This window comes from Oncorhynchus clarkii, chromosome 14 (assembly GCF_045791955.1).
Source record: "Oncorhynchus clarkii lewisi isolate Uvic-CL-2024 chromosome 14, UVic_Ocla_1.0, whole genome shotgun sequence".
Lineage (NCBI taxonomy): Eukaryota > Metazoa > Chordata > Actinopteri > Salmoniformes > Salmonidae > Oncorhynchus > Oncorhynchus clarkii.
This window is the reverse complement of record NC_092160.1, coordinates 2,169,660-2,189,439: the sequence shown is the minus strand read 5'-3', so window position 1 is coordinate 2,189,439 and position 19,780 is coordinate 2,169,660. Positions and strand designations below refer to the sequence as shown.

The following is a 19,780-nucleotide window of genomic DNA, read 5'->3' as shown; positions in this document are numbered from 1 at the left end:
AATTATTTACTTTAATGGACTTCGCCCTCCGCTTTAGAAGTTCAATCCAATAGAGGAGATTGTCAGTGTGACCTATTCCTGAAGGGAAGGGCTAAGCCACATCCCGGCTAGCCCTCCAGAGACGGGGCCGAGCCTGACCTTGCAGTCCCTGACCTCCTCGTTCCAAGAGCACATCACAGTAGGGTTGAAGGGTTGGCGGATGGATATTTTTACAAATGTTCTTTAGGGGTGGTGAGATGTATTAGATTTTACTTAATTTCCTGCCAATAAAACTGTAATAATATCGCTTTCTTAAGCTTGGCCTGATCCTCCCTGAAGGCCAATGCTTTCTGAGAGAGCTAACAGCACACAGGTCTAGAAGAAACACGAATACCTTTGCATGGATCATGTGGAGGGATTCTCACAATGATAATTGTATCACTTCAACTTACAATGATCCCCAAGGGTTCTCAGACATGGATATATGCCTCTGAGGATATATGTAAACTGTGTGGACAAGGAGTCATTTTGCCATTCCCTCCCTACAGACTAGATACTGTAAATCTGATCAGATAGGGAACTCTGTCTGTGGTAGTGCTATTTACCAATGACAAGATAATTAGCCAGTTAGTGTGGGTTTACCTGTGCACTCTGTGGGGTCTGCAGGATCCTGGTTGGTCATCACATCTGATGGTCCAGAGGCCATGATGCTGCAGTCACTGCTGTGAGGGAGAGACAGGCATTTACTATATTACAGAGGGAAGCCTTCCAGGGATTTGGGATACTAATAAATAAGACCATTGTCTATATGGACTGACTACAATAACAGATTCAAATCAGGCACTGCATTTTATTCATCCCCATTTACTGTAACTCAGCTGTGTGAATCTCCTGCGATGGTAACAACCATTTTCATAACCCTGCTCTCTATTTGAGAAGAGATCAGGGAGGGGCTACCAGTCTCTCACTACCACAACGCCCTACACGCCACCGCCCTGCCGTGGCACAGGAAGAGGCTGAGATAAGCAGCCTGTGCCTGGCTGGGGCAGATTACTGGAGGGGCCTGTCTGGAGGCTGGAGATCGCTCTAGTCTGGAGCACCCAGCAGGATAGCCTCAGACGCACCACAAGGAAGTCAGAGGGTCAGTGACAGCCAGTCCCAGCCCCTGGCCCCACAGAATGACTAAACAGGATGTTGAGGCAATTTGGAATTCGACCACGCGTGCAAAACTAGTTACTCTATTAATAAAAGATGATTCAAATGCAATTACCTCCTCGGCATGTATGATTTCCTGCCAATTTTATTAAGGGCATGATGAGGGGTTAGAGCTTATGAGAATGGCTATGCTTTGTGCAAGTCAATATCCCTGGTTCGGGGGCAGTCTTAATAAAGGTCTTCAAATGCAATTACTTAGGAGTAACTTGTTAATTTCCACATTAACTTAAGTCTGGATGCGATGATTATAAAAACAAGGAATATCAACAGAGAGTGAACGAAAGGGAGAGAAGTTACAATACTAACACTTTCAATCACACTCAGCCGCATAGTACAAATACCCGAGGAGGTCTGAGAATAAATGGGTGGTTGACGTGCCACTGCTTTTTTTCATTTCAATGTGTCAAAAACATAACTTACTTTCATTTGTGAAAACTCAATTTTAAATGGTTGTGAAGACACTGCATTGTTTGGATCATCTAGACTCATACCATTAATAACATTTTTACAATGTTCTTCAACTAAATGTGACACGTTTTTGTGTGTGATAAAATTCTAATATAAATGTAAAGAAAAATAAGCAAAACCCTTCTCTCCAATATGTAGCATGTTAACACAGATGTCTATTCGTGAGAATATTTCCCAAGTCCATCCATACTCAATTTTCTCTGAACAAATATAGTTGGTTTTATAAAAACGTTTATTTATTTATGTCCACCGGTGTGGCGCAATATTGTGATATTAAAACAAGTTATTATCTGGAAGCCATTGCGGTTGAAGGATCCTTGCCCAAACAGGAAGTGCAGAAGACATGACTGGAGCACATGGCATGATCTGAGGGTGAGTTTTTGATTATGAATGTATCAATATATAGGACTTTTTTTGATCCTCCCACATTAGTGTCCGTTTTATTTTCATTTGGTGCAACACCTTTTACATGAAAATGCTTGAAATCATTCATCTGTATGACATGATGTGAACATATTTTAGTGGGTACAGTAGTGGAATGCTAGCTAAACTCCAAGGCCCCAGATTGCCCAAACTGCATGAAACATCCTTTGGTGTGATGTTATGTCCACTGGTGTGACATAAAAATGACACGGTCAAAAAATATGAACCCAGTATGGAACAATTTCAAAGATTTTACTGAGTTACATAAGGAAATCAGACAATTGAAATAAATTAATTAGGCCCTAATCTATGGATTTCACATGACTGGGAATACAGATATGCATCTGTTGGTCACAGATACCTTAAAAAAAAAGGTAGGGGAATGGATCAGAAAACCAGTCAGTATCTGGCATGACCACCATTTGCCTCACACAGTTAAAAGAAAAAAAATCTCACTAAACCTCAACATATTCTTGTAATAAATAATGTGGAAATTGAGATGACTAAACTGCCTGGAGTAACCCTAGATTGTAAACTGTCATGGTCAAAACATGTTGATACAACAGTATTATTATTTTTAAACATAATTAAAAAAGGTTAACTAGTCAAGTCGGTTTAGAACAAATTCGTATTTACAATGGCCTACCCCGGCCAAACACAGACAACACTGGGCCAATTGTGTGCCACCCAATCATGGCCGGATGTGATACAGCCTGGACCTCTTGCACTGAGATGCAGTGCCTTAGACCGCTGTGCCACTCGGGAGCCCAGTAGCTAAGATGGGGAGCAGTACATCCATAATAAAACACCATCAACACCTTGACTACTGTCGCACCTTAACTACTGTTCAGTGTGTGGTCAGGTGCCACAAAAAAAGGACTTAGGAAAATTGCAATTGGCTCAGAACAGGGCAGCACAGCCGGCCCTTTGATGTAAACAGAGAGCTATTATTAATAATATGCATGTCAATCCATCCTGGCTCAAAGTGGAGGAGAGTTGAACTTCATCACTACTTGTATTTATGAGAGGTATTGACATGAATGCACCAAGCTGTCTGCTTGAACTACTGGCACACAGATTGAACACCCATGCATACCCTACAAGACATGTCACAAGAGGTCTCTTCACAGTCCAAGTCCAGAACAGACTATGGGAGGCACACAGTACTACATAGAGCCATAACTACATGGAACTCTATTTCACACCAGGCAACTGATGCAAGCAGTAAACTTAGATTTAAAAAAACAGTGAAGCACTGAAGCAACAAACATAGGCACATCCACACATCTACAGTACTACATCTGTGTGTGTTTGCTAGTGGTGGAGTAGGGGCCTAAAGGGCACAGTGTGTTGTGACATCTGAATTTATTGTAAATGTAAAAAAATAAAGTTGTATAAACTGCCTTAATTTTGCTGGACCCGAAGAAAAGTAATGGGGATCCATAATAAAATACATCTCCTTCTCAGAGTTGAGCAGGCTGCCGATTGTGACCAATGGAATGTTCTCCCACTTCTCTTCAATGGCGGTGTGAAGTTGCTGGATATTGGCGGGAACTGGAACACGCTGCTGTACCCGTAGAGCCAGAGCATCCCAAACATGCTCAACGGGTGACATGTCTGGTGAGTATGCAGCCCATGGAAGAACTGGGACATTTTCAGTTTCCAAGAATTGTGTACAGATCCTTGCGTGAATTATCATGCTGAAATGTGAGGTGATGGCAGGAGATGAAATGGCACAACAATGGGCCTCAGGATTGTCACGGTATCTCTGTGCATTCAAATTGCCATCGTTAGGTTCCCCAGTTTGTGTTGTGGGGTTGTATGTATATGTGTTTCAGGAAATGGCTTCCTGGATTCCAAAGCAGCTGATTGGTCAGCCCATCACCAATTGGAGCTCTGACCCCACCCTCTTGTCAGGGGATACAGCTGTCCTCAATTACCAACTCCTTCTGCAGCTTGAAAAGGCAGTGTTTATTAGGGGTGCCAGGTGGTGCTAAGAAAAGTAACCAGTGGGTAAGCAGGTAAGGTAGGAGAGGGGGAACTTTCTTTGCTTCTGTCCAGCGCCTTTTCCTTCACAAGGTGGAAGAATAAATTCCCTGTAAATGGTACATATTCTCTGCCTCGGTCATCCTTACCCGCACACCTTTTTTCACTCCACAGAGAGTTGTAGCAGGGAGTTGCATTCCCTCCAAGAGGCGTACGTAACAGCCATCAATAAAATGCATGTTTGTTGTCTGTAGCCTATGCCTACATAACCCTGCCACCATGGCTGTGAGGCCAGTGGGAGGTACTGCCAAATTCTCTAAAACTACGCTGAAGGTGACTTATGGAAGAGAAATTACCATTCCTTTCTCTGGCAACAGCTCTGGTGGACATTCCTGCAGTCAGCTTGCCAATTGCACACTCAACTTGAGACATCTGTTGCAAAAAAAATAGCATATTTTAGGGCGGCCTTTCGCCCCCAGCACAAGGTGCACCTGTGTAATTGCCATGCTGTTTAAATCAGCTTTTTAATATGCCACACCTGTCAGGTGGGCAGATTATCTTGGCAAAGGAGAAACACTCACTAACGGGGATGCAAACAAATTTGTGCATAAAATTGGAGAGAAGCTTTGTACATATGGAGAGTTTCTGGGATCATTAATTTCAGTTCATGCAACATGGGCCCAACATTCTACATGTTGCGTTAATATTTTTGTTCAGTACAAATCAAGATCCTGGGTACATTGTTAGATAACAGGCAAAAAGAAAACAAGTCTGTCTGCTTAAGACGAGATGTGGAGTACAGAAAAAACATGAAGATACAGGGAGAGAAATTATGAGAAAAGAGGATGTCCAGAGACGCAAAAGTAAACAGAAAATATGAAAAAAAGCTTGATATTAACATAGTCCTAATCAGCGGTGAAAGTCAGGAACGGTCCGGTAGGAACGCGATCATTCCCGCATGTCAGTCAGATGAAAAATGACCGAACAAACTCGTGTGTGGTTCAATGATAAAACAAATTGCCATTGCAGAGATGAGTGGCCGAGGCCGAGAAACGCGCACGGACAGCAGTATATGCATCAATTCAGGTTACAAGACTTGGGTAGGCCTAATGAATGATGACAAAACAACAAATGTCATTCATAACACTTTTTGGTGTTTTGTAAGTAATGTCTTTTTGCATTTATCAAATGGCACTGTATGGATGCCGTAATTATTTTAGAATGGAGTAGCCTAACAGTTGGAATAGTAACTGAAGTCTGGACACTTACATGTAGGCTATTATGCTATTAACCGCTGCAGAATTAAGTGTTCCTCACAGTACAATTATAGACCAAATGTTAGTCTCGTAAACAGGTGTGGATAAATATTATTTCTTTCAGCATCTTGAGAGATTGCGAATGTGCGCATAAGGACCTTTTGTGTAGAATAAACATGTAATTTCATTCAGCGACAAAAGCTGACCATTTAATTTTCAACCACAAAAAAAAAATACACACACACACACACACACACACACACACACACACACACACACACAAACTGAAATACTATCAGAAACATGTTGGATCTATTTCCACAGCTTTTAATTTCCTTTAAACTGGTCAAACTCATTTGGAAATCTCCCTGGTCACCAAATGTCCTTGCTCTGTGAAAGAAGCAGAAATAAAGACAACTTTATCGATGTCCATTAGATTGTTGATGATGCATTGATCAATCTATCGATTTCTGACATTCTGGTGAGCAAGGCTTTATTTAGTATTCTAGACAAGCATCAAGTAATGACAGAAGAGAACATATAATTATAGCCATGTTGATTAATAGCCTACTATATGACAATAATGATCAGAAAAATATCTAGTGCATTCAGAAAGTAGTCAGACGCCTTCACTTTTTCCACATTGTTACAGCCATATTCTAAAATGGATTAAACTGTTTTTCCCCCGTCAAATCTACACACAATACCCTATAATGACAATGGGCTAATTAGGGTTATCACATTTACATAAGTATTCAGATCCTTTACTCAGTACTTTGTTGAAGTGCCATTGGCAGCGATTACAGCCTCGAGTCTTCTTGGGTATTACACTACAAGCTTGGCACACCTGTATTTGGAGAGTTTCTCCCATTCTTCTCAGCAGATACTCTCAAACTGTCAGGTGGAATGGGGAGCATCGCTGCACAGCCATTTTCAGGTCACTCCAGAGATATTAGATCAGGTTCAAGTCCAGGCTCTGGCTAGGCCACGCAAGAACATTCAGATTTGTTCCGAAGCTCCCCCTGCAATGTCTTGACTGTGTGCGTAAGGTTATTGTCCTGTTGCAAGGTGAACCTTCAACCCAGTCTGAGGTCCTAACCTGCTCCAGAACGCTTTGCGTCAGGGATCTCCCTGTACTCCGCTCCATTCATCTCTCGATCCTGACTAGTCTCACAGTCCCTGCCGCTGAAAAACATTCCCACAGCATGACGCTACCCCCACCATAGGGATGGTATTGGCCAGGTGATGAGCGGTGCCTGGTTTCCTCCAGATGTGACGCTTGGCTTTCAGGCCAAAGAGTTCAATGTTGGTTTCATCAGACCAGAGACTCTTGTTTCTGATGGTCTACGAGTACTTTAGGTACCTTTTGGCAATCCACAATCCTGTCTCAGAGCTCTATGGACAATTCCTTCAACCTCATGACTTGGTTTTTGATCTGACATGCACTGTCAACCGTGGGACCTTAGACTGGTGTGTGCGCACGCGCGCCTTTCCAAATCATGTCCAATCAATTGAATTTACCACAGGTTAACTCCAATGACGTTGTAGAAACAGCAAGGATAATCAATGGAAACAGGATGCACTGGAGCGCAATTTCGTGGTCTCATAACTAAGGGTCTGAATACTTATTTACATAAGGTTTGTGTTTTATATTTTTAAAACATTTGAAAACAAATCTAAACCAGTTATCCCTTATGGGATAGTGTGTGTAGATTGAGGGATTTTTTTTATTGAATCCATTTTAGAATAAGGCTGTAACGTAATAAAATGTAATACTTTCCGAATGCACTGTAAATTGGGCTTAAAACCATTTTATTTCTGCAACGGCCGACTTGGCGCCGTCCCTGAGTAATGTGCACAGGTAGCCTACAGTACAGCCTTTTGAAGTAATTGTTTGACGATCAGGTAACATGACTGGTTGTGTTAATGCAACTTTATGCCAGTACATTTTAAAAGTTAAGAAATCTTACTATTAGGCCCATAGACAGCCTATTACATCATTAGGGATTATTTGTGTAATTCTATGATTATGCCCATAAAATAAAAAAAATTGTGCGCACACATAGGAGGTCCCCATAATGGGAATAAATTAAATCTTTTCACCCCTGATCCTAATTGAGTATTTGGCCTACTTTTGAGAATGTAATTTTATTTTTTCTTATAGATATCTAAAAGCAGAAATCCAGGGGGGAAATTGAAAGATTTAGAATGATGCCTTTGCAACCATCACAAAGAGAAAAGCTTTGGGAGAAATGGAGAAAGGTATAGAGAAAAGAGAAGTTTAGAACTATTTAACTCACTTCAGTAAAATGTTATTTTAAGATAAATTCAAGAATAACATTTTAAAAAGCATTAGCATGATTTACATGTTCACTTAAGCATTGTTAACAGGTGATTGTTTGAACACCAGAAAATTGTTTCACTTCATACCCATTTTTATTTAACTAGGCAAGTCAGTTAAGAACACATTCTTGTTTACCATAACGGCCTACCCCGGCTGACGCTGTGCACCGCCCTATGGGGCTCTCAATCATGGCTGGATGTGATGCAGCATGGATTCGAACCAGGCACTGCAGTGATGCCTCTTAGCATAGATGCAGTGCCTTAGACCGCTGGCCACTCGGGAGCCCAAGTGAGTGTTAACATTTTACAGCACAAAGTTGCTTAATGTTCTTGTTTTTTTTGTGTGTGTTTTATTTGAAGTATTTAATGTTCTGCAACAGTTTGTATTTCACAAAATATTTTTTTTTTTAAACAAAAATCTGAATGTCCTTTGGTGTGACATTAGAAATGGTATAATTATATATTTTCCCTGCATGCATCTGGTTTCCATTGATCATCCTTGAGCGGTTTCTACAACTTGGTTGGAGTCCACCTGTGATTGGACATGATTTGGAAAGGCAATGCATGTCAGAGCAAAAACCAAGCCATGAGGTTGAAGGAATAGTGGTCTCCATCATTCTTAAATAGAAGAAATTTGGAACCACCAAGACTCTTCCTAGGGCTGGCCAAACTGAGCAAATCGGGGGAGAGGGGCCTTGGTCAGGGAGGTGACCAAGAACCTGATGGTCACTCAGGAAAAACTATGCCGCTTTGTCAGTGAAGATGGGAGAACCTTCCAGAAGGACATCCATCTCTGCAGCACTCCACCAATCAGGCCTTTATGGTAGAGCGGCCAGACGGAAGCCACTCCTCAGTAAGAAGGCACATGACAGCCCGCATGGAGTTCGCCAAAAGGCACCTAAAGACTCAGAGCATGAGAAAGATTCTCTGGTCTGATGAAAACAAGATTGAACTGGCCTGAATGCAAAGCGTCACATCTGGAGGAAACCTGGCACCATCACTTTGGTGAAGCATGGTGGTGGCAGCATCATGCTGTGGGGATGTTTTTCAGTGGCAGGGACTGGGAGACTAGTCAGGATCGAGGCAAAGATGAACGGAGCAAAGTACAAAGACATCCTTGATGATAACCTGCCCCAGAGCACTCAGGACCTCAGACTAGGGGCGAAGGTTCATTCTTCCAACAGCACAAAGCCAGTACAACGCAGGAGTGGCTTCGGGACAAGTTTCCAAATGTCCTTGAGTGGCCCAGCCAGAATATCTCTGGAGAGACCTGAAAATAGCTGTGCAGCAACACTCCTCATCCAACCTGACAGAGCTTGCGGGGATCTGCAGAGAAGAATGGGAGAAACTCACCAAATACAGGTGTGCCAAGCTTGTAAGTGTTATACCCAAGACTTGAGGCTGTAATCGCTGGCAAAGGTGCTTCAAACTACTGAGTAAAAGGTTTCAATACTTATGTAAATGTGATATTTTTAATAGTTGCAAAAATGTCTAAACCTGTTTTTGCTTCTTCATTCTCTGGTATTGTGTACAGTAGATTGATGAGGGAAAAAAACAATTGAATCCATTTTAGAATAAGGCTGTAACAACAAAAAACGTGGAAAAAGTCAAGTGGTCTGAATACTTTCCAAATGCACTGTACATGTCAGTACATACACACAAGAAGTAGGTCACATTGATGCGCTACATGAGATGGGAGTTCCAGTCAATCATGGCTCTGTATAATACTGTAGGTTTCTTTGGATTCGTTCTGAACCCGGGACTGCGAAAAGACCCTTGGTGGCATGTCTGGTGGGGTAAGTGTGTCAGTGCTGTGTGTAAATTGACTACGCAAACAATTTGGAATTTCCAAAATGTCTTATAATAAACAAGTGATGCTAAGAGTTGTGGAACGACTGACATGCATATTATTGATATTAGCCCTCTGATTACAATAAAGAATAAAACGTGCCACTCGGTTCTAGGCCAGCTGCAGCGTAACTAGGTTCATCTTTACAGCACTTGACCATATGACTGGATAAAAATTAAGATACAAACTAGAGCCTGCAGGACTTGCTTTGTGGAGTCAAAAAAGCATAACATCTCTATCACGGACAGACCTCTCCCCATCTTTACAACCATTGAATCAATACGTTTTGACCATGACAGTTTACAATCTAAGGTAACGTTAAGTAATTTAGTCTCCTCAACTTGCTCAACGGTCACACCTTTTATTACCAGATTCAGCTGGGGTCTGGAACTTAGGGAATGATTTGTACCAAATACAATGCTCTTAGTTTTAGTGATGTTCAGGACCAGTTTATAACTGGCCACCCATTCTAAAACTGACTGCAGCGTTTTGTTTAGGGTTGCAGTGAATTCACTAGCTGTGGTTGATGACTCGTATAGTGTTGAATAATCAGCTGTTAGAACCAGTAAAGGCCACTTTACCATTCTTGGGAAGTGGAATGACTTTGGCTTCCCCCCCAGGCCGGAGGACAAACACTATAGGAGTGGCTATAAAGTCAGCTACCATCCTTAGTAGCTTTCCATCTAAGTTGTCAATGCCAGGAGGTTTCTCATTATTGATCGATAACAATAATTTGTCCACCTATCCCATACAAAATGCTACCTTTAAATTGCATTTCTTTCATTATTTGTTTTATGCACAAATATGTACTCCAAGGTTTACCCCATCATTCTTCCTATCATTGATCTTGGCTACAGTTTATTCTTCTTTGTCGAGTTTACTCACAATTTCTCAATTTGACCAACAAATATATTTAAGTCACAACAAAATATTTTGTATGATCTCTTATACGCTATTTTAGGCCCAGCTTTTGGAAACCTGGCTTTCCTGGATAATAATGTTGAATTTAAACAATTATCAGAATCTACACATATTGCATATTTGAGAAAGCACTATAAGGAGTATATTGACACAAAGATGTCTGTATCATGTACGTTGGTTCATAGATCATAGGGCCTTACGGGAGACATGTATAGGTCTAAAAAGGGCCTAAAATGACTTCATTCGTCATGATTGGTGATAGAAATGTAAAAAGCATGTCAAACATCCTTCCTCCCAATGAAGTTTATATGTAAGAATTGCCTAAACAATCGGAGATACCAAAAATATTTTGCGCTCCCGCGGGTGTGGAATCGGCCAGTTGAAAAATTCCACAGCGTTCGTCAGGCGACAAAAGCAGCACAGTCGTTGACTTTAACACATGAGAGCAGAGAGAGGCAGAGAGAAATCTGATCTAATGAGCCTGACTTCTGGACAACAGCCATCTTTACCAGTACTCTCCCATCTGATACTGCCTATTCATTTCCTCTGTCATACTCTGAGGAAATGTTCCAATCGCTGCTTCACAGATGAATAAAGCTTCAAAAGATAGGTAATAATGCCTCTAGGTGGACAATGTGACTGACAAAAACCACCAACACAAAGAGACGTACATTTACAACACAAACACCACCCACAGTTGATTTAGACTACATGATAAATTAGATTGGTCTAGTCTATACAGGTCCACACAGTCCAAAGGGAATCATAATAGTTGTACTTATGAACAACTGCATTCTGGGCGGAATATGCCACCTGGGGTTGTCACAGTTAGCCTATGGACCATAACCTCCCAGGGTTTGACCACGTGACCAACCCGTCACAAACTACTCAATGGGGCAGCATGGTTCAGAGGTAGCAGGTTTCAACTGGGCTAACGGACTGACCTTGGACTGCCTCCAATACCGGCCAGCAGCGATGACGTCCGCAGTTTCATGTTTTAACTTTTCAGGGGGAGTTGAAAGGGAGAGAGAGAGAGAGATGGTGGAAAGGAGCAGCATTAAATGATAAAAACAAGACTGTTAGGTAAACAAGCCATTACTTAGAAGATGAAAAAGCATTTGAACACAGGCAGTTATGGGGAATTTAAACAGAGGAGTCTGCCAATTCCATATAGGGACACAGCCAGGTTTGAGTATTGTTTTTGTACTGGAGCTTGCCTATTTCAAAGTCAGATGTGAGGAGTCACCTATGTTACGCAATCAAGGATTAGAGGATAGCAACTAGCAAGGTTTATGAGACAGACAACACATTGATTACAACTTTCACACACACTCTTCAGCAGAGTCAGTAGAGAGCCATCTGGTTTTCACATCCAGACTCTAAATCCACATTTGCTGTGCTGAACATATTGTGCGATTGAAGCCTTATAGTGTCCTTTGAAATATATTTTTTAAAAAGGTAAAAGATCTTAGCAAAGAGTAATTTCTCAAGCAAGAGTTTTGCTATGACTGTCTGGGAGTGGTCTGAGTGGAGAAGGCAAAACTGAAAATTAGCTGTTATTGGTTTAGGACTTATTGGTCTATTAACTCATTTACCGGCGATGTCACCAGGCTGGCCAAAACAGGCAGACATTTCAGGAAGTCTATTCAAACACACACACACACACACACACACACACGGAGGGGCTTTCCCACTGTGCACACACTGGTTGAATGAACATTGTTTCCACGTAATTTCAATTAAATTTGTCACTCTCAATAAGAAAGATATAGCCTAGGCCTACCGTTGACGTGGTGTTGCATGACTGAATAATTTGACTATGTTAGGCGGAGTGGTCTTTGGTAACCGGACAAGAGAATCTCTTTGGAAATGGGGTTGATACAAGATGAATGGAGTACTCACTGCAGGTAGGCCTTTGTGAAATGTAAATAATGCAAAAGCATGACGGCAAAACCTCACGAGTAGACCTTTTATAGATTACTTTTCCATTACTGTGGAATTGCCCCGGCGTCTCAGATTTTTCACTTAAAATGTATGTACACTGAATATTTGACAAAAACACATTTACTGGAAGAACTGTGCCGATGTAAAGTTTGGTGACAGAATTTCGGTAAAATCTCAGCTCAGCTCCAAGTTAAGATTCAAAGATGTCAGCTTTGACATGCCACAGTGAGTTTGAAAAAAAAATCTATTTTGGTTATTGAACTACAGGAAGTGGATTTACACATGGTAACATACTACACAAATTTATAATTATGGATATGAATGTCATTCTCTTCATGGTGATGCATCCCAAAATGAGGTACACTAAGGTAGAAATATGCAATATTCTTTGCATATTCAGGTATTATTCCACAAATGGGCTATTATTTTAATGCACGCCATCAGACTTGGATGGTCTAGAGCAAATCTACACAATGATTGTTCCTATTTGTCAAAACTTGAACAGAGTTCTGAAATAAAACAGATTTTTTGCAAAAATCCTGGTGATTTTAGTCTTTGACCAAAAACAAGTCCCATTTTTATTATGCAAAAAACTTTGGGTGGGACAAAACAATCACTCGGGGCTGGTTTGGACCTGTAATAGAGTTATCCATCTGTGGAACCAGTGCCAACCATCAACTGGGTTAAAGAATTGATTACATTATCTTAATTAGGGATGGGCTACAACACATTTCCACATTTATGTTGAACACAAGAATCCCCTGAAACTGCAAGGCCTTCATGCCTTTTTTTTTCTTTTTTTTTTTAAAGGTAAAAATAAAATACTCCATGTGAATATAGTTACTGAATGGTAGTGCCAAGCAATGACACTGGGCGTTTTGTTTGGTAGTTTATACTTTACTTTCAACTGGTGAGAAAGTTCTCTGGCAGTCTAAATTATACACAGACAGTGGAGTACTGAGGACAGATATAGATTGTGTGCAAGTAAAGTTAGTGGTGTGTGTACTAGGCCAGTAGCTCAACATAAAATGTTCATACTGAATGCAATGCGGGCAAACGGATCCCAATCATTTTCCTAGCGTCCATTTTCAGCCCTGGGCAGGAAACCATCTATTCCACAAAACTGAACTGTGTTTGTATCATGTCAAGAGGGCCACAACAACCAAACAGGATATCCAATAAAACATAGTAAGAGAAGTACAGTAACCAGGACATTCCAAACAAGGCTACTGCAGGGCAAAGCTGCCTGGAAGGAAGAACTACTATAGTATTTCCAATGGATGGAATTTTAGGATATCATGAAGGGAAGTGTTGTCTATTTTATTGAGGTTGAACCCAACTTTATTTGCTATGTTGAGTGAACACTTTTCAAAAATGGGTGGAGCCCCCATACGAGGCTGTATTTCTAAAGTGGTTGGTCAGCTCATCACAGCACAGTTCTTCTTTACCAAAGTAATTTCAGCTGTTGAGTAAAACCTCACATACCTTAATGTTTGTCTAGAACCAGAGGCACAAAACCATGGAATTCTCTTTACTTCCGGTACTAAACTAAAAGGAGTGACCAAGTCGGACTACGAAATGGGTATCATGAATTTACAAGTTGCATCAAGGGTGCATTCACACAATAAGACGCCTGCCAACAAAAGGGTTAGCCTACACATCTGCCTCAAATTACAAGGCGTACGGCAAGAAAGACATTGTGTGTGCACAAGCATTAATCTAGTTTGTTAATCCAACAGGGAGAAGAAGAAAAAACATTAGGTGATAGCACAGTTCAAAAACAGCCCTTCTTACTGACTTGGGAGTATTAGCATTAAACCAGATCCATCTGGAAATGGTAAGAAGGCATCAACTGTCCAGAGAAGACTGCGTAAAAGAGCACCATGTGAAAGGGTGCAGGTGTCCCAAACATCTTAGCCGAGTTGTTTACTTTAGGATGGTATGTTGTGTACTCTACTGTGCTTGGTATCCATACTGTATATGGTCTCCATTTCTAAGTCAGTTTGTGTACAAGGTGTCACCTGAAAGCCAGTACTTAGCCAGACTGCTGCTAAGGGGAACTTAGTTGGGACAGCTGACACCATGAAATGGGTGTTTGGGATGTGGGGTTGGAAGGATGTGAATAAACCGCGGCAGTCAGTTACTCACTCTGGGGGAGAATAACTGATCCCTTTCAGGCAGAGTTACTGTTAAGTGAATCAGTTCACAAGGTTAACAAAAGGGCTGTCTGGCTCTCATTTTTTTTTCAATGAACTAAGCAAGTGGTCAATAAAGCTTTTATTGTCTTAAATGTCATGAGACCGAAGGATAAAGGGGTTCCACTAGATTCTACAGCCACAAAGTCAAAACTGGCTATATCATGAAAACAAAAATTAGCTTTGGTCTGAATTTAAAGTTAAGCATACGGTTAGCAGTGTGGTTAAGTTTAGGGTTAAAAATAAAATTTTAAGAAGACACATTTTACAAATAGGCAGGGTTTAAGACTTTGTGGATGTAGAAGCAAGTGACGACTAGGATAAAGGGAGAGATCGTTCTCTGACACTGCAAACAAACAGCCCATATACAGATTATTCACAATTCAGTCCACGCTACAGTTTCAAATGAACCATTTATTCATATGCTAGGACTTGCAAAACCAATGCAGGTCTACTGTGTCCTAATATTAGGATTAGTAAAATAATTATAGCCCTTATCTAAAGACACACATGTACAACCAATGATTATGTTCCATTCAGACAAATGCTCTGGCGATCGATATGTTTGATATCCTGCCAGGGTCTGATATATCTAACCAGAAAAGCAGAGCACACTTACTTCTTCCCCCGCAAACAGCCGTAAAATCCAGCCATGGTTTCTAGATGGGAATGCTCAAGCAAAATAAATGGCAGCGGATTCGCTCTTTAGTACATCCTTTAGCAGCTTGTCTGAGTGCTGGCACGTGGAAGTCCCTGTGCATGCTCCAACTGCAATGTTGAAGGCCACCAGTCCACTACACAAACACCCGCCTTCTTAATGCACATGAATTAAGACAGAACAGCAGAAAGGGCAGCTGGTGGCAAGACAAAGATAAAGACACAGTGCTATCTTTGAGTGGAGGCTGCCTGCCCTCCCAGTGACTAGCCTACAGTGGGAGGACACGAGTGTGAACTCACAGCCCACCCCACGCTGCTCTTCCCACCCCCATCCACCTCCCACTCCCTCCCCGTTACATAGCTTAATCCCGAGCGGCAGCCTGCAGCTATTGTCTCAATCAGGCAGCTTACTTCCAGCCGATCTGACCCGTGTCTCTGATAATTAGCTAGGGGCGTCGTGGGGATTGTCCTGGCTGGGAACTCACTCATCCCCCATCAGAAAAACAAAAATACCCCAACAAACAGTGCCACATTGCCATTGAGCCAGAGTCAACAGGTGTCTAAATCTCAACCTCTAGGTTCAACCTTTGTCAGTCATGTTGGGATGTCAAGTCATATGACTAAGGATGACTAAGTAGAAAATCAATATGGGCTATTAATGAACAGGTTTGATAATAGGCCTAATTCTCAGATAAGTATGTTATTACAGAATGCCAACATGCAAAACAATACACATGTGAATTGAACAACTACACACAAAGTCAGGGGAGCCTGAAAGTTAACTAAATAAACATCCCTATGTGAGAACCGGGAAAGGATTTGGTAAAGCTCGATCAGCATTCAACCATACAAAATGGCCAGATTTGCTGGGAACAAACCAAGTGGCCCATTTTCCTGGGAATAAAGAATGTGTTCATGTAAACAATCAACTCAAACTCTTAATTAACTCCAGACCTTGGAGGCTCCTTTTCAAAATGAAACATTTCCCTCGACCTAAAAGTGTAAACACATTAAAAGACTGTGGCCACAGACAGTGATCACAGCACTTCTACCCAAATAACTTTTACTCCACTAAATGGCATTTCAAAGGAATAGGAGGGGGGTGGGGGAGGGGGGTATGATTATCAGTCTGTTAAAGACACTTTCCGGAGATTTGAAAACTACCTCATTTTTTAAACCTCCCGTTTTGGACTCGACGTGTAAATCAAATCAAAATCTCATACATGCATAAATGATCTACAGTCCTCTCCCAGTGGACAAATGCACCGAATCCTTACATTCTATCCTGCCATCATTTAGTGTATGAGACCTACACGTGTTATGAACACGCTCTCTGAGGCAAGTGGGATGAGTGGCTGCATGCGCTTACCATTACAAGAGCAAAAAATACATTGAATGCGTCGATCAAATCCATGCATCAGATGTTACAAAACATCTGAAATGAGAAGTTAGATATTAAAACCTCGGTAGTAGCTGCATTTCTCTTTCAATTCATTTCTCTACAAACTAGAAAACGTTGTACATCATAGCCACACAAATACACTAGAAGATACATGTCTGATCATAAACACTGTGCCGACAACCCTTAGCTCCTAAATGGTGCCGCTGGTGAATTTTGGAATATACAGTACTTCACAATAGTTTTTTTTTTACCAGGCGTGGGTCCATCTATTTATCCCGATCGCCATTCACAACAACACACATATTAAAGCAAACTTTTACCCACTTTTTAGACAAGAACATATCGGCCTACCTTTCTGTTGTGTCAACCATCCAGCCATCCAAATAAAATAATTTAACGTGTCCACCTTTTGTACTTATACACGTTCACACATATATTCCATGATGTGGGGTAATAATCAAACACTGCAGTTGATTGTCTGCGATCATCATTCATCACGTAAGCAAATGCTATATATAACCAATTAATGACTTTCAAGGAGTAGGACATTTGACGCTAATATATATAGGTAACTGCCAAAATAAAGGAAACACTTGTGTAAATGAGAGCAGGTGCTTCCACACGGGTGTTGTTCCTGAGTTAATTAAGCAATTAACATCCCATCGTGCTTAGGGTCATGTATAAAATTTCCAGTTTCCCAGTTGCCCATTATGTTGGCTACCATGGCTAGAAGAAGAGATCGCTGTCATTTTGAAAGAGGGGTCTGAAAGGAGCTCGAGTGTGTTTTTTTTTTTTTTTCTCTATTTATTTTTTTTCTTCTTGTGAGGATCGGAACATTTGACCAACTGTGGCAATTTTTAGTCCCCACAATGTCAAACGCTATTTGTAGGTGGTTTGAAACTGTTCTGGAGGCCCAACAGCCTATTATGACGCTTTATGTTGGTGTTTCCTTTATTTTGGCAGCTACCTGTAAGTAGGCCTATAACTTTTCCATTGTATAAAATTACATTATCACAATCGCTTGCTTGCAAAACTAGCCACAACCGAACAATTAGGAAAATGTTGATTGTCAAGTGGAATGATGTACAATGAGGTTGCAAAGTTAGTGGGAGGCGGGATCAGATCGTCACAGCATTGTCAAATGGGGTTGCGGGGTGAGCAAAGAGACAGTGCGCTGCAGGGGGCTCGAGAGCAATTTCGCCACGACGTTGTATACAATTTATAGGGTCTCTTTTTGTTTCTTGGGCGCTACTTTCGGGAGTACTTGCTAAAAAGTATACAAAACTTCCAGAAAACCAAAAAAAAAAAAAAAGGTCCAATGATTTCAATATCAAACTATTTCTGGTTAACAATTAAGTACATTACTGTGATTGTTTTTAAATTAAAATGGTCAAAAATAAAACAAAAACAGCTTCTTAGCAAACAGCGAATTTTGCTAGCACTGTCAGGGAGTGGTCTGAAGAATCATGTTTTTGAGTGCATTGGGCCTTTTTAAGATGTCTACTGTACACCAATTGCAATCACAAGCAGCTTTCATCTTAGTATTCAAACAGCCAGACAGACTACATCAGTGTAGAATCTCACATGATAAATCTACATTCATACAAACTATGTGGACTCATTTGAAAAACACATCTATCATATATCCCTCTGGTTTTTAAAGAAAGGAGGAATGTTGGTCAGTTTTCCTCCTTGAATTTTTTGGGGGTATTTCCTGAAACATTTTTTTTCACTGGCCCTACAGAATCTCTTGCTTGCTTGGCTCATAACTGAGAAAGTATAGAACCCCCTGATAAGGAGAGTATGTACATTGGAGTTAATTTATGAGAACTTGCAAAACAAATGTAAGGAGTGCTCAGTGCTTGAAAACACACCGATTGTCATAAACTTTGTGGTTCACCAAAATACTGTAGGGTAAAAGAACATTCTGTTTTCAACTCTAGATAGTTACTTATATAAACCTGAATTCTGACGAGTTAAATCTGTGCCCATGATTGAGCAAGAGGCCCCTTTTCCCCTGTTCTTTCGAATCCCTCAACAGTTTGCTCTGACTCAAGTTTCTTTAGTCAACTCCTGCAGAGCTCTGTTTCTTTTCTTTACAAAGCGCTTGGAATTCCTGCTCACATCTGGAACACATCTTCTGCGAGCAGCGAGCTCTCTGGCCCAAACTCTAATTAAGGCCATGTATGCAGAACTGTAAATAACCCAAAAATTATACCCCAGAGCTGAGCTAGGGAGCACCCCTAGCTGGGTGTGAGGGTGAGGCTGAATGTGTCACAGATAGACAGGGATGTGTGTACAGCAAAAACAACACAGTCCTCCTCTCTGCCTGCCTTTGGTTATCTTCTCATGGTGCTGGAAACCTTTCAGGGCTGACCCTTGAAATGACCCACTCTGTTCTCACACTCTCCACATGAAAAGGGATCCTGCTGGGTTTTACTGCTTGATAAAAATGCTAAAGGGCCCTCTAGTCTGCCATTTACCTACAGTTGGGACCATTTTCATAAGGCATTTCTTACACTACAAATCATTTGTGGCAGAGTATGTGTGGGTGGTGAGGGCATGCGAGAAGAAATGTATCTCAAGGATTTAATTGCATGGCGATAATCAAGTAATTGTGACTTTAATTTAAGTGTTTTGCTCTTCGCCGTATCCTCATTTTGCAGTTGGCCCATTTTAAAACATGTAATTAGTGCTATGACTCAATCTGGTTTATCCTACTGGTCAGCTGTGTGTGGTTTACAAGGCTAAGGACAACTGTGACCACTATACTAACCACTGTTAGACTTTGTGACATTATGCTTGGATATAATGCTATGCATTATTGTAAAAAAACAAAAAAACACTCATGGTCAAGAACAATTCAGATTAAATTTGTTGCATTCAATTTGTACAATAATCTGCTATAATAATCCAAAGGGCACAGGGAGACTAAATTTGAGCACGTTTATCCTTTGATGTCACTATATAATTCCATCATTATAAAGAGATATACAATGGTATATTTCTTCAAAATTTGCAGATATTTGTAATAACAAAACTGGACAGATGACTTTTTAAAAGCGCTAGGATGGAATTTCAATGTATTTGCCATAAGAGTGCCACCCAGTTCTGCTGACATGCGTATAGGTACAGTATTTAG

At 41.0% G+C, this 19,780-nt stretch overlaps 1 protein-coding gene across 6 annotated transcripts in view; it reads right to left on the bottom strand.

Moving 5' to 3' along the window:
• LOC139366118 (CRACD-like protein) overlaps positions 1 to 19,780 on the bottom strand; it is a 33,856-nt gene that overhangs the window by 13,045 nt on the left and 1,031 nt on the right. For 2 of the 6 annotated variants that reach the window (XM_071103232.1, XM_071103235.1), the window contains exon 2: positions 622 to 701. In XM_071103232.1, the coding sequence (XP_070959333.1) occupies positions 622 to 685 (64 nt within the window). In that variant the 5' untranslated portion in view covers positions 686 to 701. Of the gene's footprint in view, positions 1 to 621; positions 702 to 11,384; positions 11,442 to 15,198; positions 15,549 to 19,780 lie in introns of those variants that run through there. The other 4 variants (XM_071103230.1, XM_071103233.1, XM_071103234.1 and 1 more) reach the window with 4 other exon arrangements.